Source organism: Aythya ferina, assembly GCF_964211825.1.
Source record: "Aythya ferina genome assembly, chromosome: 1".
In the NCBI taxonomy this organism is placed as follows: domain Eukaryota; kingdom Metazoa; phylum Chordata; class Aves; order Anseriformes; family Anatidae; genus Aythya; species Aythya ferina.
Genome location: NC_140296.1, coordinates 137,860,838 through 137,888,087, shown reverse-complemented (window position 1 = coordinate 137,888,087; position 27,250 = coordinate 137,860,838). Strand labels below are relative to the sequence as shown.

General features: G+C 39.3%; 1 protein-coding gene across 6 annotated transcripts in view; it reads right to left on the bottom strand.

Moving 5' to 3' along the window:
• Positions 1–27,250, bottom strand: part of FAR2 (fatty acyl-CoA reductase 2) — a 157,331-nt gene that overhangs the window by 19,234 nt on the left and 110,847 nt on the right. For all 6 annotated transcript variants that reach the window (XM_084510647.1, XM_084510649.1, XM_084510652.1 and 3 more), the window contains 6 exons: positions 19,227–19,402; positions 16,327–16,506; positions 10,593–10,770; positions 9,167–9,211; positions 4,862–4,980; positions 2,946–3,013 (listed from right to left, as the gene is read on the bottom strand). In XM_084510647.1, the coding sequence (XP_084366773.1) occupies positions 2,946–3,013; positions 4,862–4,980; positions 9,167–9,211; positions 10,593–10,770; positions 16,327–16,506; positions 19,227–19,402 (766 nt within the window). The remainder of the gene's footprint in view (positions 1–2,945; positions 3,014–4,861; positions 4,981–9,166; positions 9,212–10,592; positions 10,771–16,326; positions 16,507–19,226; positions 19,403–27,250) is intronic.

Sequence of the window (27,250 nt, the reverse complement as noted above, 5' to 3'; positions counted from 1 at the left end):
TCTTCCATCTCTACGATCAGTTGCCTGCCTCCATGACCTGATCTGGAGGTAGACACCCAGCTATAACATTTTCAACCTGCAAAGTGAAGTATTTGCAGATCTAAACACAATTGGAAATGTGCTTTCAGAAGGGGTAACAACTTGAGTAGCAGCAGATGCTGCCCTGTGTGTGCAAAGGAAGGAACTGACAGGTGAAGTTTGGTTGGTCTCTGCAGGGCCTGGACTATATGGTGGAAGCCCATAGTTCAGAGAGAGCACAGGTCTAAAAAGCCAGATGTGAGTTCATGCCAAAAGAGTGGGTGCCCAGAAGCCAAACAGTGAGTATATAGAGAAATATACCCCTCATACCCTTCCGCAGCCTGCTGATCACAGTGTCACACAAGGAGAAAAGATTGCCTTCAGTCCAATCACAATGCTGAACTGCTTTTGCAAGCCTCTGCTGTGCTCAGATGATTTAATTGTTAAATTCACAGTTACAAGCAAAGTAACTTAATAAGATCAATCACAATGCATTAATACACCACCGTTTTCATCAGCAAAATTATATTGAAAATAGATTAGAAAAGCAAATCTCAGGTGGCAATATTATGGTGGCTGTTGCCTAAAGTAACAGCCTGTAAGCAGCTTTCCATTTACTCTTGTGAAAAAGACACAGAAGATCTGAATTTACAAGTTACGAGGCTGCATTTTCAAAAAATTAATTTGTGATGCTTCACCTCTCTTAGACTGTCAAACCACAACATTAGATATCTTATTAAAAAAATGTCAGGAACCTGGTTTGATTTTTTCACAGCTCTACCAATTGGTGAAGCCTCTTCCTTGCTAGATCAAATTGCATGGTAGGACATTAGTAGTTTTTTTTCAGATAAGTCTTGTTCTGAAAATGCACTTATGGTCTGATTCTCTGCTGACTTAACAGTTTGCCGGTTAAATAATGCAAAGCAAAGGTTGAACTGTGAAATATCACTGTAGTGATTTGCCAGCATCCTGCATTTTAATTGCAAATGTGAATGATTGTATAACAGAAAGCATATCAGGCTATATACATCTGTCCGTGAGTGTAGTGAGTCTACTTGGTATTTCACAGTATGCAGCTGGGCAAATTCTGCTACTTAGCCTCAGTGTCAGTTTTCAACTGAAATGGTGTCAGGATTTGTTTCCCTTTGTTTCACCCCTGCCTCAGAAGCAGAGACATTTGAAAAAGACAACCATGCAAATCACTTGAATTCTTCCACTGACAACATTCATCACAGAATGGCTTGGGTTGGAAGGGACCTTAAAGATCACCTAGTTCCAATGCCCGTGTCATATGCAAGGATGCCACCCACTACAGCAGGCTGCTCAGGGCCTTGTCCAACCTGGCCTTGAACACCTCCAGGGATGGGACAACCACAATCTCTCAGGGCAACCTGTTTCAGTGCCTCACCATCCTCTGAGTGAAGAATTTCCTCCTAATTTCTAATAAAAATCTCCCTCTTTTTGTTTATAACCATTCCCCCTTGTCCTGTCATTATCTGATTGAGCAAAGAGTCACTCTCCATTGTTTTTATAAGTCCCCTTTAAGTACGGAAGAGCCGCAATGAGGTTACAACCCCAGAGCCTTCTCTTTTCCAGGCTGAACATCCCCAGCTCTCTTAGCCTTTCTTTGTAGGAGAGATGCTCCAGTCCTCTGATCAGCTTTGTGGCCCTCCTCTGGACCCATTCTAACAGGTCCACATCCTTCTCGTGATGGAGGCTTCAGACATGGATGCAGGACTCCCAAGTGGGGCCTCAGAAGGCAGAGCAGAGGGGGATAATACCCTACCTCAACCTGCTGCTGGCCACCCCTCTGTTGATGCAGCCCAGGATGCAGTTGGCCTTCTGGGCTGTGTAAGCACGCACTGCTGGCTCATGCCGAGCTTTTGGTCCACCAGAACCCCCCCAAGTCCTTCTCCACAGCTGCTCTCAACAGGTTCTTCTCCCAGTCTGTCCTCATGCCTGGGATTGCCCTGGCCCAGGTGCAGCACCTTGTGCTTGGCCTTGCTGAACCACATTAGGTTCATGTTGGCCCACTTCTCAAGCTTGTCCAGGTCCCTTTGGATGGCATCCCTTCCTTCTCTTGTATCGACTACACCTCTCAGTTTGGCGTCACCTGCAAACTTGCTGAAGGTGCACCCAATCCCACTGTCTGTGTCATTGATAAAGATATTGAAAAACACCAGTCCTAAGACAGATCCCTGAGGGACACCAGTTGTCACCAGCCTCCACATGGACATAGAGCCATTGTCCACCACTCCCTGTGTGCAACCTTCAAGCAAATTCCTGATCCACCAATTAATCATTTGATTCACAATCAAAAGTCAAACTGTTCTTGAAGCATATCTGTCATTTTAAACTTTGCCTTCTCTGGTCTACACAAACTATTTCTGTTTAAAAGGTTTTGCACAGAAGGAGGAAGAAAGGCTATCCTACTGCCTTAATATACTAGTTTTCTGAAAGTTAGAGCTTTCTTCATATTGATGCAAGATTCACTATTGAGGTTCTCCAAGAGATTTCAGAGCACACACACAAAAAAAAAAAAAAAAAAAAAGAAACACAAAACCCAGTAACCAGGAAAGGAAAATATCTAGTTACAGCTATGTAGAACACCTTCTTCTACAATTTAGTGACTGGTTCTCTATTCCCTTTTCCACCACATTAATACCTTAGTTTAGCAAAGCATGTACTTTGCTTGGTTGTTACATGATAATGCCTACAGTGAAAACTGAATAAATGCTTTCGTGAGCTGAATGCCCAGCACCAGGAGGTTTTGCTTACAGGACCTCACTAACTACAATTGTGCCTCCCACACATGGTTTGAATGACAGATGCAGAATGCCATCTAACTACAGGAAGCCGCCTTTCCAAACCCTGGCCAAGGAATGCTATTGATGGTTGACATGTTCTAGTTTTAAATTATACCTTACCCATTTCTCCCCAAAAGAAAGGGTTGATTCCACCCGTTGTACAGTTGTACACCAACATATTTTTTGGCCTGGGAAAGAGAAAGAAGTATTATTTTAATGAGTGAAGAAAAGCACACAAAGATTTACTAATGGAGCATAAAAACTAACAGCCCAAGTAACAATAACAACAGCTCATTAAAAAAATTGCAGAGGAGGTAATTTTTCATAACTATGAAAACAATGTAAAACACGAAGTTTTAATCAGATTCACTCAGATTCTGAAGAGCATTATTTAGTTAATAAAGACAGATGGGACTTAAGATAAATTATCCATATATCACTTATCTAAAATTATAAAAAGCATACATGCTAACAAGTTTGTGATTGTTTTTAATAGTTTCTCTTAGTGTACTGTAAATAATTTGCCCAAACCAACCACAGGGAAACAATGTGCATTTTACAATCATTTACTTAATGATTATGATCTGCAATACTTTTGAAGTCCATTCGTCAAGGTGGTGACTATAAATCAATCATTTTCAACAAAATTCTCAAAAAAGTTAAACATTTTTTTTCCATTCTCCACCCTCCAGCTGAGTTAGTGGTCTTGGTAGAGCATAGAGCTTCTACAGTATGTAGTGCAGACTGCAGTTCTCTAAGTTTTAGAATTCCCCCCAGCAATATCACTTGCCCTGAAGGATTTTGACTTTCTAACTAGACAATTACAAATAAATAAATAACCCATACACACTATCATTCGAGACAACACCTAAATGTGAAACTCACTCAGATAAATCAAATTTACAGAAGGCTCAGGCTTTTTTTTTTTTTTTTTTTTTTACATGATTTATTAACCTTGGGGTCTTGCTCAGCTAGCCAAAGCTTTAAATCAAGTTCTGCACTTGCTCCTTTAGCCTAACAATTACTTGTGTGGGATCAAAATAAAAAACATGCATCTTTTGCCAACAAAGAGTCAGAAAAAATGGCACTTCTACTATGGCTGAAGACAAGACTTCTAGATATTTTTCATTAGCACATGCTTTTTTTCTTTCCCAGCTTTTTGGGCAGGCTGTAGCCCTCTTAACCTGGAGGTTCTAAAGGGTTTGTGTATAGGAAGATATATTTTCCCTACTGTGATACTTTGTCTGTTGCACGTGAAAAAGGAAGAAGCTACAAAAGAAATAAATCTGAAAAGCTGGTGAGCTGCCTTTTAAGATCCTTTTAGGATCTCTGTATTGAGGTTAATGTATGATAATTTTCTCCACTCTCAGTTCAGTGGAGAGCTCTGTCCTTCAAAGTAAAATACTTCTGCACTTATTTGCTTAGTATTTCTCAGTTGCATAAATGTCTAGAATAATTCATGTGCTTTACTCTGTAGCACTTCCTACATAATGATCGAAGGTCAGAGATGGAGGCTCACAGAAAAGAACTTAAAACCTTAATGTCACTTATACATACCCTTCTCAACAAAGCAAAGAATAGGAGGTTTTAGTTCATCTCTCCTATCATACAAGTCTATAATATATATATATTTTGCACTATTTTCCAAGGAAAACATTCAAAGTATTTTCACCAAGAAAACTCCAGAAGCCAGTTGAAAAGTAACTCAATGTAGCTGCATGAGAATGGAGGCATTTAGAACAAAACAAACAAAACAAAACAAACACTTCAGAAAGGTAACTTATGAGAGAGACTTGTCAAGTGAGCTTACGTTTTACTGAGAAACAGGTATTCCCTGTAGCTTTAGAGATTTCCTGACTCTAAAGTCTACCTTCATCACTTCTGTATGCTCTTAATCCTTGCCAAAGCTGGGGGAGAAAATGTGAACCAGAAAATGAATCAACAAAGCTTCATTTAGCTTCTTTCTAGGTTCTTCCTGAAGTCCTGGTGCAATCAGTAAATGCTTAAGCCTAGAAGAAACAGAAGTGCCTTCCCACCTGTGCACAGCAGTGTACCACCCAGCTGCAAGGGTGAGGTTGATGACAACATCTACTGGAATCATATCGGCTACTGCTTCATTGTTGGCAATGACAGTCCTCAGAATCCCTTTACCTGCCTGTGGGACAAGGGAAAACAGTCACTGATAGTACCACCACACAAACATTTGATTAGCTTAGAGCATGGGTAGACCTTCACTTTAGCACTTTTCAACACTGTCACCTGCTGCAGAAGATTGCTTGGTTTCTGTGAAAACAAACATGGATCTCATGTGATCCCACTGTTCTGCATTTTCAGAGGAAGTCTAAAGCATGATGACATGTGCTGCATATAACAAGAAAATCAGTCACTTTTAGTTAACTCAATATGAAAGAAATACTTTAAGAAATAAATGTATTTGAATTAACTGCAATAAAATTCCCAGTGAAGTTCCATTTTCCTAAATAACCCAGGCAGATTAAGGTCTGAGTATCCCTCAAAGACAACAGTTGCTTTGGAAAAGCCTGATAGGCTTTTTGAAAAGTTTTCTTCCTTTCCTTTGGATGTACTCATTGCACTTGCTACTTAAGGGAGTACCACTTACAACACTGATTTAATTTTCATGAGCTAAGGCTTCTGAACTGTTACATCTTATCCTTGGAGCAGCTGGTAGGGGGATCACAGACAGAAAGACTCAGATACAAGCAACCATGTAATCTTCTCCAAATGACTCCAAACATCCTCCTCAAACCCATGGCATGCACAGTTAATTTCTGCTGTCTTAACCTGAACCAACCACAGTTATGTTTAGACATGAAAACCTTTGCTTGCAACATCACTACTTGCTGTTTTTGTAGTTCTTATTGTTCTTACGGCTACTTTCAATGGAATAAAAAGCAATTAAAAAGACCCAAAGCAGACAACGAAACTCAGCTGAAAATTTTCAGCTGTTGTGAATGCATGCCCAATAGAGACCACTGTGTGATCCACTATCCCATTTTAATAGGTAGAAAAAAGGTTTGACTTTTTTGGGGTCAGGTTTCTAAACCAGGTATTTTGATGGATGTAATGCAAACATCTCTACTCAGAGCAGCATGTGATGGTTATACACACAAGAATGAATTGGACATTTAGTATATTCTATATTTAGTACAGACTGCAGGTTTAAATGTTGTAAAGTACTTTTAATATTTGAAATGGTTATTGGTTGTGACTTGATTTCTACTTGTGGTTACTTTTTTTTTTTTTTTTTCTATTTAGTGAAATAGAAACTACTTCAGCTGAAGCCTTTGAAACCATTTGCCAACTTGAGTCTGACGTTTTTTGACAGCCTCCCAGCTGAAGTGCTTTGGGGCCAATTGCTATTCAGAACATAATTTAAGCCATGGTTCTGCCCTACAGCTTCATTACCTTGCACGGAAGAAAGTCTTTACATGTAATATGGAACAGTGAGACAAAATGCCTTAATTATAGGCCACCAGAAATGTAATTAACTTAATTTTGTTTTTCCATCAACAAACAAAGCTTCTCTCTACAGCAGCTGAACAAACTGTAGGTGAAGGAAACTAATTGCACTATTATTTTGGGTAGACCTGTGCGGTGTCAAGAGTTGGACTTGATGATCCTTAAGGGTCCCTTCCAACTCAGGATATTCTATGATTCTATGATCATGGACATCTTGAAATCCCATATTTCATTAATATTTAAAAGAAACACTTTATTTGTGGAATTAAATGATGAATAAGTCAGACTCAAATATCATAGTGACAGAAGAAAACGTATTCCAAAGTTTGAAGTTCAGATTATATCCAAGTGAACCTAAAGATCATCTGAACAAATCTAAACCTGTTTTTTTTTTCCTCCATGTAGGATGAGCTTGGGTTAGAATTTGGAAGTGAATATTTTCATATGGGAGGACATTTAAAAAAATCAAACACCAGAGCTTCTCTGCTTTTTCTATCCTTAATTATCACCAATAAAGGTGATAATTAAGGATATTTCAAATTTCAATTTGAAATAATTTCCAAATTTCCAATAAAGGTGATAATTAACCTACTTGACTAATAAATACACTTTGAAATACAGTCAACCCAGAGAGTTGTTTTTAATCAAACATTTCTGAGATAATTAAACTAATGCATAACACAGATATTCATGGGCTAATTTTTTGAACTACCACAAAGGAATTAAATACACCACATCCAAGCACATTAATTCAAACACGAATGTTCCCTCACCGCAAAATACAAAAAGTCTCTTGGATTCAGTAATAATAAATGCCTTTCACTTCTAGATAAGTAGTACCAGTTCAACTAAAATCAGTAGCACCTGGAGATGGTGCAAGACAAACACTGTCTATCAGCACTGGCAATCCCCTCTCCCTTTACATTACAGTATCTTTGCCCCAATTCTTTCCAGCTAACACTGCTGCTCATGGGGCCAGAAAACCACCAAACACCCTCGTCACTACACCCAGGATGTACTGCCTTTGCTTTTTCTTTGTTTCTTGGCTAATCTTGATATAACTATATTTCACATCTTTGACTTTGAAGAATGGAAAATAATCACTACTTGTATGAGTGGTAAAGGATAAACATATAAAATATATGCAAGCTTTGGCTTATGTTCAAAAAGTAGCCACTATTATTTAAAACAAAACAAAAACCTACAGTGATGTATGATCAAAATTTTCAAATACTTAACCATTAGGCGTTATTTACTTGTTGATTATAACAATAAAAAGCAGGATTTATTTTTTTAACTTAACAAAAGATCTGATTGGAATGTTTTTATTCGACTGAAATCATATAAACTTTAGCCTATGTTTCATAATGTATTGGCATATGATACATGTATGACAACTAGCTGCTATAATTTGTCACTTAGGTAACCCACTTGTGAGGATAAAAAGTAATGCAATTTTTTTTTTTGTATAACATCTTCTTTGTAAACCGTAATTATAGACAAATTCTTGTGGCAGATTTTTAATGCTCAAAATTAATCATAAAAATTCAAAGCTCACAGATATTGTTACAGAAGTTAGAACCTGTCACACAAAAAGTAGTGGATCTGCAAAATTAAGGAACTGCATAACTTTATTGTGGTGAAGACATGGGAACACTGAAAACAGCACAAGATTCTAGGAGTAAAGCAAAGAGAGGCGATACAAGATTTTGAGCAGTCAGCAATGAATAAAAGACTGATAGATAATTATTTGAAAGAAACTATCATATGAATAGGAACTAGTAACACTTTGTGAACATAATTTGAGGGCTTTTGAGAAGTGTCTGAAATGTGTAACTGGGGTTTCAGATGAAAGCATTAGCTAGGATAAACCCACTATTTAACTAGTCCTGCGGATTCCAGAAGTAACTGTAATAGTTTCTATTTATATTGTACTTAACATACAAATGAGGTTTTAAAATGAGATACATATATTTTATTCTACTCTCCTATGACCGTAGACTACTCATCCTTTTATACACTGCAGAGGGTTGATTAAAACATAGTTTTACAAAGTAATCAAGTTGGACAAAACATATATGAAAAATATCTGTGCATAGCTACACAACATAATGCATTGTTAAGGCAGTGATTTTAATTCAGAAAAAATAATAATATATCTAAGCCAGAAGAAAAGACATGCAACATTACTGTTATCATGAGATAAACTGTAATTATAGTTTTCATATTGAGGGAATATTTTTCTCAAGTTATTCATTATTTATTTATTCTATTATTTATTATATAGATTTGCTCATCACCATTATGCACCAGTGACTATTGAACTCCTGCACAAAGCAATGTCAAGCAAGACACAGAATCTTCGTTACTGTAGAGTGGTCATAAACTGTAGCAGTGGACTTAGCAATAATATATATGAAGATAAATCAAAGTATAAGTAATGCTGCCTCAAATTTGTGGCATGGTATTCCAGCCAGAAAGTTAAACTCTGTTAAAAGATTCAATCTCTGACATCTGTGAATTACACCTCGTTTCAGGGATGCGTTCTATGCCATTTCTTTGAAAATTTGGCCAAATTTCTCCAAATCCCTGAAAACTGAAATTAATGTTTAGTGAACAACATGCAACATGCATACTCTTCCAATGGCCTTTTTCAAGAGCAGCATAAATAGTATGCTGTGTGCCATGTGCACATAGGTGCACGGCAGGCATGTGACATCTTCCTACAAGATTCAGGAAGTTGCTATGACAGTTTTTTTTTCCCCACACAGTTTCTAAGCAGGACTTCAGAGTATTATTTAGAGTTGCTATTTTAGTAACTAATTCCACTTTAAGGGAACTTTAAATAGTACTAGACATACCGCAACAAATATTCCACTTGTCCCATTGAAGCTGTCAATCCAACCCTGCAAAAAAGAAGGATGATTATTCTTTATTGCTATGATAGGTTGCTTACACAGTCTTCAAAATGGTTATAATGCTGTGGTGTAGATAACTGTTGCCTCATTGCTTCTTTAAGACAGATACCAGCCTATCTAGGACAGTTGCCAGGAAGCTAACTGGAATGAAAGTATCTAATTGATTTTAAATATGGGATGCTTTGCATGATACCTCATACTGTCTGCAATTTACCCATCAACAACACAGACTTTGTTTTTTAGAAACCACTTCTTTCCTCCAGCAACTTGGCTACATGAATAAACTCTGGCTTTAAAACACCATAGTGTCTTATTGCTGTCAGACTTGCTGAACTGTCAGCATGTTATATATCCACCAACATAAAACATTCAGATGCCATTAAGACTGATTTGATTACTTCAACTAATTTCTAAGGCAAAGAAGAAAAACAAAACAAAACAAAACAAAACCAGCCAATGAACCAAAACAAACAAACAAAAATTTTGAATCCCATCCTATTCCAGCCCCTTGGGGGAGCTGGAGTTAGAGCAGTGATGAGCTGTATGACCTGAAGTGGTTTATAACACCTAGCAGAGTTCAGTCTGTCTTTATGAGATGAGGAATTTGGCCCAGAGCCTTGACTGTATCTCAGCCATCTTTGGCACAGTTCAAGCTTTATGACAGGCAAAGGTGACTTTATGCTGCCTTTCCAATTTGGCCGCAGTATTAGTGCACATTATTCCTACTGGTATATTTAGCCTGGTGAATTGTTTCAGTCCAGAAGTACAGCTGCATTTAATTACTGTGCCTGACACATTTGTATCTGCAACAGGCCCATACAAGAGTGAATCCACTGAGTTCAACAACTACCAAAGTAAGACAAAGATATTAGTAATGGCACATGTCATGTGCCATTATCAAATGTTTTCAAGGACCATGTGAAGTCTAGGGTGCTCATCAGGGCCTCATTAACAGGCTGTCTGGAACATGGGAAAAATTGAACCATAATGCAGCATGACTGTGACTAACTTTCAGATTTCCTAAGTGTTTCCCCAAACCAGTACAGAAACTCTCCCATGTGTCTGCCTGGGCATAATATTCTGCGTATGACTGTCAATTGCAAGTCCAGCATCTTACACAAATACTATTCTATCTCTTCTTAGTATTGCTTAAATGCATTCTTTCCACACACAGACAAAAATCTGTCAAGATGTTGAAGAATTACTGTTCTAATTCAGCACGGATCCTCCACTTCTCCCATATGCTTTCCTATGAACTGGGGTACCTGTTTCTCAAGTGGACACTACCAGAAGTAGGAACAGTTTCCATGCAGAACTGCAGCTGCATCAAACGACTCTCAGCAGGTAATTGCTATGGATTAATGCTTACTGGGAAAGGCTCATGCCAGCTAGCTCCCACAATGGATGGCCTGATGATAGCAATGTTCAGATTTCCTTTCTCTTGCTGAATCAGGTATTCTGACAAGGCTTTGGTGTAGGTGTAAGTGTTGGGCCAGTCCCCAAGCAGCTTGGGTGTGATGTCTTGAATGATAGATTCATCCAACCACCTACAGAAAACAAGAAGGATAACATCATTATCTGTCACACAGAGAGTATACAGAGGCAAAAAAGACCAATTAAGACAGGAATCCTCACCTGAAACAAAGTCAAAGACATTTAAGACAAAGCAAGGAGTGACTGAATTTGGAGTTTGCTTAATAGCTCTGTGGGAAAAGGTTACTTTTGTCTTGGAAGTACAAGATAACTCTGAGCTTCATGTTGTGATGTCCAGCTGAACTACACATCTACACTATCTCATTGTAAAGCAATCTCACGTGTTTTATGTTTCAGTACAATCTGTTGAGTACCTGTGGTTTACAGTTCCTTTGATGGAATGTTCCAACCTCGCATTCTAGCTAGGTAGCGCTCTTCTTTAGCCAATACAGTCCCTATAAGCCTCAAAGTACATTTCAGGGGATTCTTGGTAACCTTGAGTTACTGAGCAGAGTACCATTGCAAAGGTTACAAAAGCTAAAACTAGGTACTACAGCAACAGTACTCCACTTGCACTATTTAAAAACGTTAGATGCTCCTTTCTCCTGGTTTTCCACTGATTTATTCACACAGAAAATTTCAAAATTGTCAGTGTTAGCTTCTTTAAAAAGAAAAAAAAAAAAATCAACCAGATCACCTTATTAAGGTATTCAGTTATTTAGTCCATCAGAAACAGTTCCATATATACCTTTAAAAATGTGGTCCTTGCTACCACAGTGCTGTGGTGAGAACCTAGGGCTCTTCCCTGGCCCATCAGCAATACTTTACCAGTTCTGCCAGCATTTAGGTCTAAAGGACAGGAACTGGCTGTACCTCCACAGCTCTCACATGCTGCTGCCAATCCAGGACAGGTTTTCAGTAGGCTGATGCTGCACCACAAAATCAAAGATTAACTCCTATAATCCAATTTGTAATTAAGTCAATGGACTTACAACTCAGACTGACTGGTTGTACTCTTCCTAGGGGCACTGCAAGGATACTGTTTCCTGCAGATCCTCAGTTCACCCCTCCTTATCTTGAATTTCCAAAACAGGTGTAGGTCATGAGGAGAGGAATAAGGTGGAGATCGTCATGCCTGGAGAATTACTTGATCACATCAACTTAATTGTGGAAACACCTCTGTTGGCACGGTGCTTTTCAGATGACTCTGACTGGAGTCCTACCACAGCCGAATATATTACAGTAAAACTTGTATTAGAAAACAATGACTGTTTGAAACAGCCAGTTTACAGAGAAGAGCGAACTTCAGTGAATCTCTCAGTTGCAGAACTAGCTGAAAAGAATCTGACATTTTTAGTATATAGAAATTAAATCTTTTAAAGAAAAATCAAAGCCATATGTAGACACAAATATTTTCCTTTGCAACCTTAATCCCATGTTCTAGAAATAAGGCAGAAAAATTGTTTAATTGTTTAATTTTTATTTGTTAAAATGTTTAACTAAGAAGAGGCTATAAGTAGCACACAATATTGACTTAATTTACAAAGGCTGTTTAGACAGTCATGGAACTTGGCCTCTTCAGGGTTGCAGCTAAATTGTCATTGTCTGAATCTTTCAAGTAATTAATTAACAGTCTACCAAAAGAAGACATCTATTTCTTCAGATTCTGGAGGAAGTCTAGGTTGATTCATGAGCTCAGATTGAGCTGCATACAAAGATTTTTTCTGCCCCTCTTCCTATTTAAATTTAAGTTGATTAATTAATTTATTTAAATAGAGACTTACAGGTTAGCAGATGTCACAAAGCAGACAGGTGTAGAACTACAAGCAGAAGCAATTTCCCCTTTCCCTCATCCTTCCAGACAAGCCTTCACATTACTTTAAGTGGTCATCAGTAGGACCACACCAGGTGATTTGATCTACTAGCATTACCATCACAAAAGTGCTGTGCTGACTGTTCAGAAAGGCAAATTGTTCCTACTCCTTTCTGTCTTTGGTGACCTACTTTGAAGAGCCTGAAAAGCTAAATCATAAAGCTACTGCTTTCACTCACAGTTAAAAATGCTCCATAGAAGCAAGAGATGCAAACAATATGTAGCCCCTTCTTCCACCACATACAAGCACTAAATTACCATAGGAAAACATATCTTACTGTGTTAATTGTTTTGCAAAGACTCTCTTTCTTGTAAGTGATGACAGATCTACATTTTCTGCAATAATAGTAAAAACAGTTTTGCTTCAGCCCACACTTCATTGTGTACTGTGCTTCTTACCTCAGCATACTCTTCAAAGCTGATTTCCCTCAGCTTTAGATTAAGGCAAACCTTTCTTGATGTGGCAGATTATATGTTTCCCTATCAGTCTGGCAGCACTTAGAAGAATGATTTCTGGTTTACACAGATAAAATCTAAGGTTTTCAATGCAGAAAAAGTATGAAAATACTGGAAAGGAAGGATATACCAGGAGAAAAAGAAGAGAAAAAGAAACAGCTGGGAATTGTGTATGGGATTTCACCTGAATACAGAATCATAAGCACATACCAATTGCATGGCCAAAGCATCATTGAACAGATCTGTTATTTAGTCCAGTTGTGGGGTCACAGCTTTTGATGCTTTTGCAGTTCTTTTCTACTTGTAGTTTCATGATGTAATTAACCCCTAAAAAAATGACACTGGCCAGCACCTGTTCTATTCTGCATGTCTTTTCATTACATTACTGTCCTAACATCCCAGAGGCCTTCTGCTTCCTGCTCCTCCATGCATCTCCCTAATATATTGATTTGATCTGCAGAACACTTTCTGAACCAATGGCCCTTAAAACAGTGATTTTCAATGGGGACTACCTGATTTTAATGCCTTTGAAAGCAATGGTTGTCTTTGCTGTGAGTAATTATACCTCTATCTCCAAACACTATAAATGAACAGATGCCATCCTAGTTGAGGGCATGCTGTGACTTCTATCTCAGTAGAATTATCAGAGGGTGGCGAACTTCTGAAGTAAGGACACAAGAAAAACTGTAAATCACAAAAGCTAAACAAAAAAAGGCAAGAAAAAAGTATCTCTAATTACGTGACTAAGAAACAATAACCAAATGTACTGCCAAGAGAAACACGTTGAAGGACACATTTGAAAGTGCATCCTCTGTCACTCAGCCTGTCTTTTAGATGTCATTCTGTCTGCAGCATATACGAACTATGATAAATGAATTTTTACTGTCTTATGTCAAGCAGATGAAGTAGCAACCTCTGGAGTAGCAAGGAACTTCTGCATGTTTCTGAATAGCATAATTATATCTGAGCCATCAATACTAATTGTTTCCAAAGTTGCAAGTGGTGATAAGCTTTTTGGGGCAGTGAAAGGTAATATTGATGGTGATGAACTCCATATGACCTTGTAAAACTGAGTCAAAGGGCAAAAAGTTGGCAGCTGTGTTTCACTGTAGATAAATGGGAGGTGATATGTTTAGTGAAGAGCAGGCAAAACGGGTCTTAGAGGTTGCTGAACCCAGGACTGGCAGTTAGAACTCAGCAAGAGCTATTGGGAGCACAGCTGATGTCTCTATGAAATCTCCATGTCAACAAGTAGTAGCCAACAAAAAATTCACTGAAGTACTGGATATTATCACATAGAGAACTAGACAAAGGGTGCCATTTTGAAGCTATTTAAATAAAACCTTAGGTGCCCAAACCTTCAGTACTGCACACAGTTCTCTATGGCCCTCACCTTCATGGAGAGAGAGGAGTTAAAAAAGGCAAAGAGAAAGGGACAGGTAAAATCAAGGAGACAGATCAGCTGGCGTATGAGGAGACAGCAAAAACACTGGAACTCTACAGTCTGCCAAAGAGAGGATACAGAGTGAATGCAATACAGTTTTACCAAACTGCAGAGGGATTGAATAGGGTAAATACTGCAGATATTGCAATGCTACAACTACAGGACAAGCAATGAAACCATTATTATGACAGTTTGAAACATAAAACAAAGCTCATCTTCTCAGAACAGTTAGTACACTTCTAGAACTTGCTGTCATAGGCAAGCTGCAGAGCCAAGGTACCAAAAATTTCAAAATGGGATTAAACAAATTCAGGGCTTCAAAAATGGATATAAAAAGAATAGAATATAAAAACCCTCATACAATGGTTCTAGTTTCTGGGAGGCTACAAGGGGAAAGGATCACAAAGAATATCCAGGCTCGTGCAATTACCATTGCCACTGTTGAGGGCAATATACTGGGCCAAGCAGTCCATCACTCTAATGAAACAGGGCATTTCTTACGTCTTTATCATGCTCCACTTGCTGAATAAATGACAAATGATAGACAACTCTAGCTGAAAGCAAAAATATTCAAGACTATAGGCTACAGGAAAAATTTTAAAAGAAAACAAAGATTCATACTACATTTTCTGGAGTAGTACTTTGTGAAGTAATTTCTTTTGACAAGAATCAAGGAGAAGAAAGAATAAGTACCAGTTCTTTGGGTTACTAGTTCACAGGTTAGTTGCTTATATCACACAAGTGGAATAGCACTAGAACACAAAACAAACAAAGTTATATGTGAGGGAAAATTGTAAGGGGAAGGCTTACTGGGATGTTAAACATCAGATTTTGCTATTCTTTGTAATTATTCTTCATTTTGGTAAAGTCAATTAAACATGCATTTTTGTTATTCTGTTAAATTCCTAAATTTTCACACTGAGCTGTAGTTTTCAACAGGGAACCACAGAATGAGAATTTCCGTGGATGAACAAGTAAGCCATGTGAAGACAGTTATCCTGTGGAAAGCAGTCATTAGGTGGTGAACTCGGCAGTCTTAGCTGCAGACCTTGGAGCGTTAGCATCTCTTGGCAACATTTTCAAACTGCTTCTAAAACAGCCTGTTTCTTACTCATCAACACACAATTCCAGCTTAGCATTACAGAATTCTTGAAATAAGTAGAATTGATGTTGAGAAGCTGGAGAGAGAAAGAAGTGAATATAAGGTATAAGAAATCTCAGATCTTACTAAGGTAACAACAGAACTGACAACTTCAGAAAGAAGCACAACTCCATTCCTGGTAGCAAATGCACTGTGCATAACTTAGTGCTGGACTCTCATGAAATCACAAAGTCTTTTTTAAAATGGTATGTGGAAAAATGTGTAGGAGTAATTGAAATCACAGTCATCAAGTATGGCTTATGTTATTTTGTAATTCTTTTGTATTTGGAACTGCATTTGAACTGCATTTTGTATTTGGAACTGTTAAGCTCAATGAAATGATTATCAAGTGTAACTTCAGCAGCTCTCTGGATAAAAGTGCTTCAACCCAGAATCTCTATTTCTTTTTATTATTTTCAGAAAACTTCAGTAAAGCTAGTTTCAAGAGAAAATACAGAAAGCACAGAGTTACAAGATGAGTTTCTGTGGAATGCACATCTCAAAACAACACGGAATAAAAGCTTTCTCTTCCTTTGGTCTCCCTCTCATTATGGACAGCATTTCTTGCTGGCATGAGTGTGTGCAGGCAAGGCAATACAACAATAACAGCAATAATGAACAAAAAATCTACAGTACCAGTAATGTGAACAATACAGAAGTCTTCTGCGGAGTGATATAAAACTAACACCAGAAGAGGTGATGCTGTTCCTACTTACTCCACTAAATCGAAGAGCTTCTTGGGTTCAGCTGGGGGTGGGTAGATGATTTCATCTATGCATTTCCGGACACAGTTTGCATAGGCGGTGGAGATGTGTATGAAAGCCTCCAGCTTCTGCATCTGCTGGGCCAGCTCTAGAAGTCTCTGAGTGCCCATTGCATTCAGTTGCAGGGCATGTCTGAAGAGATCAAGGGAAAGAAATAAAATGCATTTCATTGGAAAGAATATATCAAAGCTAAGCAGTACCCAAAACCACTTTCCTGGCAAATAAGGAAAAGGCAAGTAAAGGAAAAGAAGGGATCACAGCAGAACAGAAAGCTTCAGAGAAATGCAATGGTTAAGTCAAGTTTCAGTGCAGTGCTATTGGATCCACTGTTCTGTCCACAGAATGCAACTCAAATACTTTTCCAGTTCAAAGGATCAGAGGTAACTGTTGTGGTTTAACCCAGCTGACAGCTAAGCACCATACAGCCATTCGCTCACCCTCCACCCTCTCTCTCTGGGACTGGGTAGAGAAACAGGAAAATGATGCCTGTGGGTTGAGATAGAGACAGTTTATTAGGAGAGAAAAGAAAAGAAAAAAAAATGATAATAGTACTACTAATAATAATGTGTACAAAACAAGTGATGCACAATGCAATTGCTCACCACCTGCTGACTGATGCCCAGCCTATCCCCGAGCAGCTGGTCCCAACTCCCCGGCCAGCTACCCCTATATATTGCTAAGCATGATGTCAGATGGTATGGAATACCCCTTTGGCCAGTTTGGGTCAGCTGTCCTGGGTCTGTACCCTCCCAGCTCCTGCTGCAACCCCAGCCTGCCCACTGGCAGAATAGAGTGAGAAGCTGAAACGTCCTTGGCTTAGTGTAAGCATTGCTTTGCAACAATTAAAACATCAGCATGTTATCAACATTACTCTCATCCTAAATCCAAAACATAGCACCCTACCAACTACTAGGAGGAAAAATAACTCTATCCTAGCTGAAACCAGGACAGTAACATTTCACTAAAATCTCTAAATCTGACATACTTTGCCATCCTCTCCTGGAACAAACAATTCCAACACACATGGCCACTTAGGCATTATGGCTCCTGTAGGCCCCATTCAACTTTTTCCTTATGGGACCACTGCTAAACCAGATAAACACAAGGTTTCAGCAAAGGGTTTTTGGGCCCAGAAAAACAGATTAATACTGAAAGGAGCCACAACAAGAGATAATAACTTAAATTACCAAGGAACAAAAAAAAAGGATTGATAAGAAGAGGAGAAAAAGACTCCTGGTTAGCAAGGTTGATCATGAAGAAGAGGAGAAAAAGACTCCTGGTTAGCAAGGTTGATCATGAAGCACCCACAATAGCTAGAAGTTATCCTAGAGATTATCTGCAGTGGATCTCAGTGAACAGATGCTCAACTTTGTCACACACTTTGTACTGGAATAAAGACACTTTCAAATAGAGAAGAATTCCATCTGGAGAATTCCCTTAATGTATTGCCTGTTGATGCCAACAATTCATTTAGTTTATTTGCTACTGCTTTTTTAGTATCCTCATAGCACTGCTTTTGTACTCATTTACCTAACATCTCTATGTATTCTGTGGTAGGCTTTGATTTCTCATGTGTTTAAAATATATATAGATTTTTTTGTGTTAGAAAGTTGCGGCTCAAAACTTTTTTGAGCTGCAGTAATATTCTTTCATATTTAACTTTCTAGAAATATTTTTTCTCATTCAGACAAGAATCATTTAATTCTAACAAGTTCACATATTTTGTCATTTAATCATAGTGGATTTTCCTTGTTCTCATAGAGAGATTTTGACGGATCATATGCAATCAGCATTTAGACAGCTTCTACACTGCCCACAAGCAAAGGACCATTTAAACTTTTTCTTTTAATTTCCTTCTAGCTATCTCTCTTACTAAAAAATGTACTTACCCCTTGATGTTATACATATATGTCACTGTGGTGTATTTTTATAGGACATTCATTACTGTATCAATTTAAGAACATTTATGGATATTAATGCAGTGCAGTGCTTTGCTAGTTATAACTCGAGCCAGGTTCTATTAATGGAGCTGCTTACTTTCTGGTGGGTTCTCTAGTAACTTATTGCAAAAAGTAATTATGATGGACACCGTGGATATCTGTTTACATGTAGCCTGCAAAGGAGCCAATGAAGAGCAAACATCAATAACTGTACTTTCTATTCTCACAGCTCTAGTGTTTTTCATAAAACTGGGAAGATTTGGTCATTCGGATCATCCACCTCAGCCTGTTGACCTTTATATTTTGCACAGAAACATGCACATCTCATCTTGATTTAGTTGCTTAATTCTGTTACTCTGTTTTAATGGAAAGCCTGCCTTGACAGGGTCTCCCAAAGGAGTTCCTTCAGAAATTGAAGCATTTATTTTAAACAGTTAATTACACTGAATATTGGATATCTTAAAGCTTGTGAAAGGCTGTTTTGTTAAACAACATCTCATTTCCCCCTTCAGTTGCTCATTGACAAAGAAAGGCCATTAACACTAACTTTAGAGATAGACTTAACGTAATCTCACTTCAAGCTGTCTCCAGATAGTTCTGCCAAAACATGTCCCACTTGATCTAAAATACTATCCCAATTCTAAGTCATACTTTTCTCTCTTACTATTTTACAACCTAAGCATGCAGTATTTCCTTATGTTTCCATGGAAATTTGCCAAGTTCACTTTTGATATGCATACACACATGACATTTTCAGAGCATTTACATTGCACATTCAGAGAAGAGCTACAATTCATGAAAATGTAAATGGAGAATTATTACTGCAGGTACGCAAGAGATGCACTGAATACTGTAATATGGAACATTATGCATTCTGAATCATGTTTAGCAAATACAGAAAGCAGAACATACTTCAAGGGTTCATCAAAGCGTACTGTTGCTGCACAGTGGAAGACAATATTGACTCGAGTCAGAAGCTCCTCCTCATCTTCAGCACTGATGGCCAGCTTGGGCTGAGTGAGTTCAGCATTAATAGGCTTAATCTTCTCGTGGAAATTAGGGCAATCTTCTCGAACCCTGTCAAAGACCTTGAAGCACAAAGAAACATACATAAAGAACAGAATTAGGCTACTGAAATCACTTTGATTAGTAGCTGGTCCGATTACATCGATCAATGAAATTAGCACAAAAGTGAATCCTTGTTTCTTTCAGAGATGACATAAAGGTGAGATTTAACTTGTTTCCTTCCAAGAAAAAAACTTTCAGTGGAAACAGAACAAAAATACAGAAGGTATTGTATTGCCTCCAAAAGATCAATGAATCTTCTCTAGACCGCTCATTTCCTAGGGCATCTGCTAAAATTGCTGTATCTCCACATCTCCTGCAACCAGTTTTTATTTGACCTCAGGGGCTGCTTACAGGACCATAAAGGAAATTAAAGAGGAGGAAAGCAGAGTACAGATTGGGAAAGCCCATGAACCATTAGCTCTAGTAATTTTCTTGATTGTTCTACAAAGAACTTGAGGAGAGAAGATGAGTTAATGTTCATTCTGGCTCCTGCTCTTTCTTTACTGCCACTTTCTGCCTTTCATTCTTCGTTCATGTAAGATAAGTCTTATTTATGGGAAACTGCCTTCTGAATGGAAAGACGAGGAACTTCAAGAATGTATACTGCTGAAGTAACATGATTGGACAAACATGCAGCTGGTTGACCTCTTAAGCTATCTTGCAGACTTTTTTTTTCTATGACTATGTTTTGTAGCCCTTTTAAATGCATGTTTTCTTCCCAGTCTTCTGCAGAATGACAATAGTGTGCATCTAGTGACTAAAAAGATCCCTATATTTCCATATACTGTCTGTTGGATGACTTGTTCAAAAACATTTGACATCTTGGTTTGACTAAGACCCAAGAGAGCAGGTACCCTGAACAGCAAGACAGCTATGTGCAACCCTTCCGAAAGGAAAAGAAAATCAAAATTGTCATAATCTGAAAAAAAAATCTGTATAAAAACAACACTTTCCTCAGGTCCCATTCCTAATTTGTAAAGTAATTACATTTTACTCATTACCTCATATTCAATGATAACAGGTCATATACCAGGTCTGGGTGCAGTTGTGCTTGTGACCTGAAAAAAGGCAGTTACTGCATGGTCCATCTAGAGACTTTTTATTTGGTAAATTACACAAGCAAAGGTGTGGAAGCCTGAATGTCAAAACACTATCATTGAATCACAGAATCCAAGGTTGGAAGGGACCTCTGAAGATTATCTAGTCCAACCCCGTGCAGAGCAGGATCGCTCAGAGCACATGGCACAGGATGGCATCCAGAAGGATTCTGAACGTCTCCAGAGAAGGAGACTCCACAACTTCTCTGGGCAACCTATTCCCATGCTCTGTCACCCTCACAGTAAAGAAGTGCCCCCTCATATTCAGGTGTAACTTCCTGTGCTTCAGTCTGTGCCCATTGCCTCTCATCTTGTCACTGGGCACAACTGAAAAGAGACTGGCTCCGTCCTCTTGACACGTTCCCTTCAGATATCCATATACCCTGATGAGCTCTCTCCTCAGTCTTCTCTTTTCTAGGCTAAACAGGCCCAGTTCTCTCAGCCTATCCTCATACAACAGGTGCTTCAGTCCTCTAAACATCTTTGTAGCCCTCCTTTGGACTTGCTCCAGTACTTCTATGTCCCTCTTGTACCGCGGAGCCCAAAACTGGACACAATAGTCCAGGTGTGAATTTGTTGCAGTAGGATATGATAAAATTATATTGGGTATAATAGGGCAAAACTAAAAGTGTCTATTCTAAGGGTTTTGTATAGCCAGCCAATATCATTGTATCTGGGCAACTTCAACTGAAATAATAGTTTTCCTTTCCCTTGGGAGGCGGTTCTGAAGGGCAGAGGGGTCCAGGAAGGCTGGGCGCTCTTCAAGAGGGAAGTCTTAATGGCGCAGGAACGGTCTGTTCCCACGTGCCCAAAGACGAGCTGGCGGGGAAGAAGACCGGCCTGGCTCAACAGAGAATTGTGGCTTGATCTTAGGAGGAAAAAGAGGGTTTATAAGCTTTGGAAAAGTGGGCAGGCCACTAAGGTGGACTTTAAAGAAGTAGCGAGGCTGTGCAGGGACAAAATTAGGAAGGCCAAAGCTCATCTGGAGCTCAATCTGGCTACTGCCGTTAAAGATAACAAAAAACGTTTCTATAAATACATCAACACAAAAAGGAGGACTAAGGAGAATCTCCATCCTTTACTGGATGCGGGGGGAAACTTAGTTACAAGAGATGAGGAAAAGGCGGAGGTGCTCAATGCCTTCTTTGCCTCAGTCTTTAGCGGCAATACCGGATGTTCTCTGGATACCCAGTACCCTGAGCTGGTGGAAGGGGATGGGGAGCAGGATGTGGCCCTCATTATCCATGAAGAACTGGTTGGTGACCTACTACGGCACTTAGATGTGCACAAGTCGATGGGGCCAGATGGGATCCACCCAAGGGTACTGAGGGAACTGGCAGAGGAGCTGGCCAAGCCACTGTCCATCATTTATCAACAGTCCTGGCTATCGGGGGAGGTCCCAATCGACTGGCGGCTAGCAAACGTGACGCCCATCTACAAGAAGGGCCGGAGGGCAGACCCGGGAAACTACAGGCCTGTCAGTTTGACCTCAGTGCCAGGAAAGCTCATGGAGCAGATCCTCCTGAGAGTCATCATGCAGCACTTGAAGGGGAAGCAGGCGATCAGGCCCAGTCAGCATGGCTTTATGAAAGGCAGGTCATGCCTGACGAACCTGATCTCCTTCTATGACAGAGTGACGCGCTGGGTGGATGAGGGAAAGGCTGTGGATGTGGTCTACCTTGACTTCAGCAAGGCTTTTGACACCGTCTCCCACAGCATTCTCCTCAAGAAACTGGCTGCTCTTGGCTTGGACTGGCGCACGCTTCGTTGGGTTAGAAACTGGCTGGATAGCCGGGCCCAAAGAGTCGTGGTGAATGGAGCCAAGTCCAGTTGGAGGCCAGTCACTAGTGGCGTCCCCCAGGGCTCGGTGCTGGGGCCGGTCCTCTTTAATATCTTCATCGATGATCTGGACGAGGGCATCGAGTGCACCCTCAGTAAGTTCGCAGATGACACCAAGTTAGGTGCGTGTGTCGATCTGCTTGAGGGTAGGAAAGCTCTGCAGGAGGATCTGGATAGGCTGGACCGATGGGCTGAGGTCAACTGCATGAAGTTTAACAAGGCCAAGTGCCGGGTCCTGCACCTGGGGCGCAATAACCCCAAGCAGAGCTACAGGCTGGGAGAGGAATGGTTGGAAAGCTGCCAGGCAGAGAAGGACCTGGGAGTGATGGTGGACAGTCGGCTGAATATGAGCCAGCAGTGTGCTCAGGTGGCCAAGAAGGCCAACGGCATCCTGGCTTGTATTAGGAACAGCGTGACCAGCAGGGCTAGGGAGGTGATCGTCCCCCTGTACTCAGCTCTGGTGAGGCCGCACCTCGAGTACTGTGTTCAGTTTTGGGCCCCTCGCTACAAGAAGGACATGGAGGTGCTTGAGCGGGTGCAGAGAAGGGCGACGAAGCTGGTGAGGGGCCTGGAGAACAAGTCCTACGAGGAGCGGCTGAGGGAGCTGGGCTTGTTCAGCCTGGAGAAGAGGAGGCTCAGGGGCGACCTTATCGCTCTTTTTAGGTACCTCAAGGGAGGCTGTAGCGAGGTGGGGGTTGGCCTGTTCTCCCACGTGCCTGGTGACAGGACGAGGGGGAATGGGTTTAAGTTGAGCCAGGGGAGTTTTAGGCTAGATGTTAGGAAGAACTTCTTCACTGAAAGGGTTGTGAGGCACTGGAACAGGCTGCCCAGGGAAGTGGTGGAGTCACCATCCTTGGAAGTCTTCAAAAGACGCTTAGATGTAGAGCTTAGGGATATGGTTTAGTGGAGGGCTGTTAGCGTTAGGTTGGAGGTTGGACTCGATGACCTTGAGGTCTCTTCCAACCTAGAAAATTCTGTGATTCTGTGATTCTGTAATAGTAACAGGTACTTCATTTTGAGGGCAGAGTGGCAACAGCAAGGACAGAAAGAATAATTAGAATAGAGAGTCCGTGGGATCTCAAGTGGTATAAACTATATTTCAAAGGATAATCACATTTCAAAGTTAACTAGCCCACTGATGGGAATGACTAAGTACTGAGACATATCACTGGAATAAGCTGTGGGGCACTGCCTTTGGATGCATTTGAGAACTGTCTAGATTAACATTGTCAGGAAAAGCAGGGAATAGCTAAGCCTGCCTGAGGGCAGAAGGACTGACCGCCTGACTTCTCGGTAGCTCTAATTTTTTGGTTGTTTCCTCTGCTTTGTAGCCTACTCACCGGTAATGTTGAGCCTGTACATCTCTTTACTATTATGATCATGTTTTCCTGAAGATTGCTTTATCTTTGATTTGCCTGGTGTTTATGTAAAAATGGGAAATTGAGCGTCACAGATTAAACATATTAGAAGAAAAAAAAATATATAAAAGATTAAATTTTTACTAATAGCAACATTTTATTGTTTGACTACAGGAATATGATCTTTCTGCTTAGCTGAGAACCAAATTTAGATAAACCTTTATGTTCTTAGTGATAAAGAAAAACATCAGTCTTCCCCACTAGGCAGCATATACTGTGCACTTTGCCACATATTTTTCTTTAACACGCGTATGAATGTCCTTCATTAACCTGAAACCTTAGCAAGTTAATGGAAGGTAGGACATGATAATGTCATTTAATTTCTCTGAGTTGCATCCAACTAAATACATACTCCAGAAATGTAGTCTAGGCCAGACTACAGATTTCTAGACAGGGGATGCTATCTACGGACAAAGATGTTGGTATGAGCCAGATAGACTGTAGTAACTCAATTTCCAATGACTTATGTTCAGAACCAGGTCCTAGAAATATTTATGTCCTTAAAAACTTGTCTTCTAACAGAAGGATGCTAGAGTGGCTTTCCAAATACAAGTCATTGTTTGAGAGGTTACACATGAGCAAACTCTGACACAAAATGTAAAGGATTCTCAGAGGACAATCTGAGAGTTACTTAAATGATAGTTATCATTTAAGAATTTTAAGAACAATTTCTCATTTGTTTGTTCTATTGCAAAGAGAGTGTAAAACTGCACTAAGAAAGAGTTAGGATTATACTTGTTTTACTTTGGCATAAATAATGCAAAAGCAGAGAAAAAAATAAATCAGCTCTTTCTCCATTTCAGCTATGCTATATATAAATAGAAGAGTAGCATTTCTGCAGTGCCAACCTGCCTTGAATTCAGACAAATATATTCTGCCTACACCCCATCTCCTCCTGAATTTCCCACTGCAGATAATATCCCCTCTAGTTTCTGTGCCTACTGCTAAGTATTGCTTATTACTATGCATCCCTCCACAGCTGTAGTTTCTCACTCCCTCCCAATGATTCACTGTATTCCTCTGATGGAGTAGGGCAATTTTAAAATGCAAGCTCACAAAGCAACATGCTGCTTTGGAAAACTTCTGGATCACTAGAACATTCAGTTCATCATCACTATTAATTCAGATAACAGGAGCAGCTGTTAAATCAAGTCTGCTGCCTCTTTTATGGAATCTGACGATTTAAGTTTTGTCAGTGCTTTATGGGAACGTGCAAGAAGATTTAAAGACAAAACAAATACAGCTTATTCTATGCTGCTTCCTGTACCTGAATGAATGCCTAACATAAAGATGATGCTGAGTCTATAATAACACAATAACGACAACTCTAAATTCTAATTAACTAATGGACATCATCTATGATAAATCCCCAATAACTTAAATCCCCAACAACTGCATGAGGACTTAGGATTGCTCCGTCTTTTCATTTTAGAAGCTGTCTGCCCATACAAAATAGATATGATGGATAGAAGTGGGCTGGTATGTTGTATTGTTGGAACTGCATGAAAACACTGACCCAATCAGCAATACTGCAGAAGTGATATATTAATTATCAAAAATTATACTGAGGAGAAAGGAAAATATGTTTGAATTTAAGTTGATCAACCATGTCCAGTGTTATGTAAATGGAGGTAAATCAATAATAATGTATCCTGTTTTCAGTGTCTTCCATAGTATCCTAATGCATTCCAGTGGCAACACTGCTGCCTTGGCTAAATGGAAATAAATGAACCCAGCAGAATCTATTCTCATTTTAATCCTTATGAAAGGACTCAGCTTCTGCAGAATTTGTGCTGCCCTCAACAGAGATGAGAATTTCACTCTGAAATTTGCTGATTTCTTCCTACTTTATAATTAGGTATTCCCACTTATAAAATTAATCTGTGACTTCAGTTTACATTATCAACTCCTTATTATGGAAACAGGACTTCTAGAATTTATCCCAACATAATATTTCAACATGTTTGAGGGGCATCTCTTTCCTGTTCCTTCCCACTTAAGGTTTCACATCTGTAACTCTCTGTTCTCTGTTTTTGCCTTAAAGCATGTAATAGTTCAGAGAGATTTCTCTCCATCAATCTTTCAATCAGATTTATTTTTTTTTTATATATCTCAAAGATGTAAAAACCTCCAAGAAAGAGCAAATTGCACATCTGTGGAATGGCACGGATGAAAGATACAGGAATCACTGAACAATGTAAAATGCCAAAGGCTTCATTTCTTGCTCAGGAGACATTTTCAGTGAAGCAATGACAAAATAATTAAAAGCTGAGTGCCTAAACCATGATCTACTTCAAAAAAGAACTTACATGAGTTTGGTAAAACCAGTGTATTATTACTGCTTTTTAAAGAAGCCTGCATAGTCCTTCCTTTTTGGGGCATACCAGTCTTCAGCACTGAAAGACCAACGTAGCAGGCACTATGCAGGATGGCACTTCACCGTGTAACTCTGAGAGAAAGCAGTATTCCTATTTGCTTGGTCATGCAATTATTATTAATATATTATTATTAATATAATTATTTCTTGCCCTCTCCCGTGATATGAAGGATGCATCTTCCAAAGCGCTGTATAAACATCTTATGCCCCAGCAATGCAAACTGTGGTGAAGGTCAGCTACTATTCTATGTCCAGCTGCTGTAATAGCAGGCACAGCTTTTCCTCTGCAAGAGACTCCTTACCCTGAACGCTCCTGTTGACATTAACAGCTCTTTCAGGGAGCATATTTAAAACCAAGTTTCTGCTTGCTCCCTTTGCTGGATCAGGACCAGTCTGGTGACCAACCCAGAAAGCATAAAGTTTTTTGTATGGCCTAGAAAGGTAACTTTTTCTTTTCTCCTGTGGTACAAAAATAATGATTAGTTGAGGCATGCAAATTATACTATTTTAACTATTTACCAGATGTTGCACCAACTTTTTATTCTTATTTTTATTTTTTTAGTTTTTGGACAAGACCAATGCAAAATGGTGCACAGTGGAATCAGGTGTGTTTAATATTAATTAATATTAATTAATAATATTAATTATATTAGGCTGGAATATTAGGCTTCTCTAAGAGAATTAGCATTAAGATGGTAATTTACATTATAATATGCACATTTTAAGTTATTACTTTAAGACAACACTTAAAAAATCAGAGAATTCCTACAAACTGCGTCTCCTGTTTGAGGGATTACTGGGAGGATTAAAGTGGAGAGAGTTCAATTAAAAAACATAACAAAAGAATAACAAAAACAAACAAACAAAAACTTCCATCTTTCCAGACAAAGAAATGGAAGGGGTTGCTTTTACACAATTCAGGAGAATATAACCATGTATTACTTCTGTAAAGAAAATATAAATAATTTATTCCAGGCAAAACATAGGCCAAGTGGTAAAAAGTTGTGGTAACAATTCCTTTGAAGAACAAGGTGTCCATCAGTGCATGGAGCAATTTTCAAAAGGAAGCAATTGAAGTACCCTCTTCAGAAAAGAGCATCAGTGCATAAATGCTAGGGAATGTTCTCTATATAGACA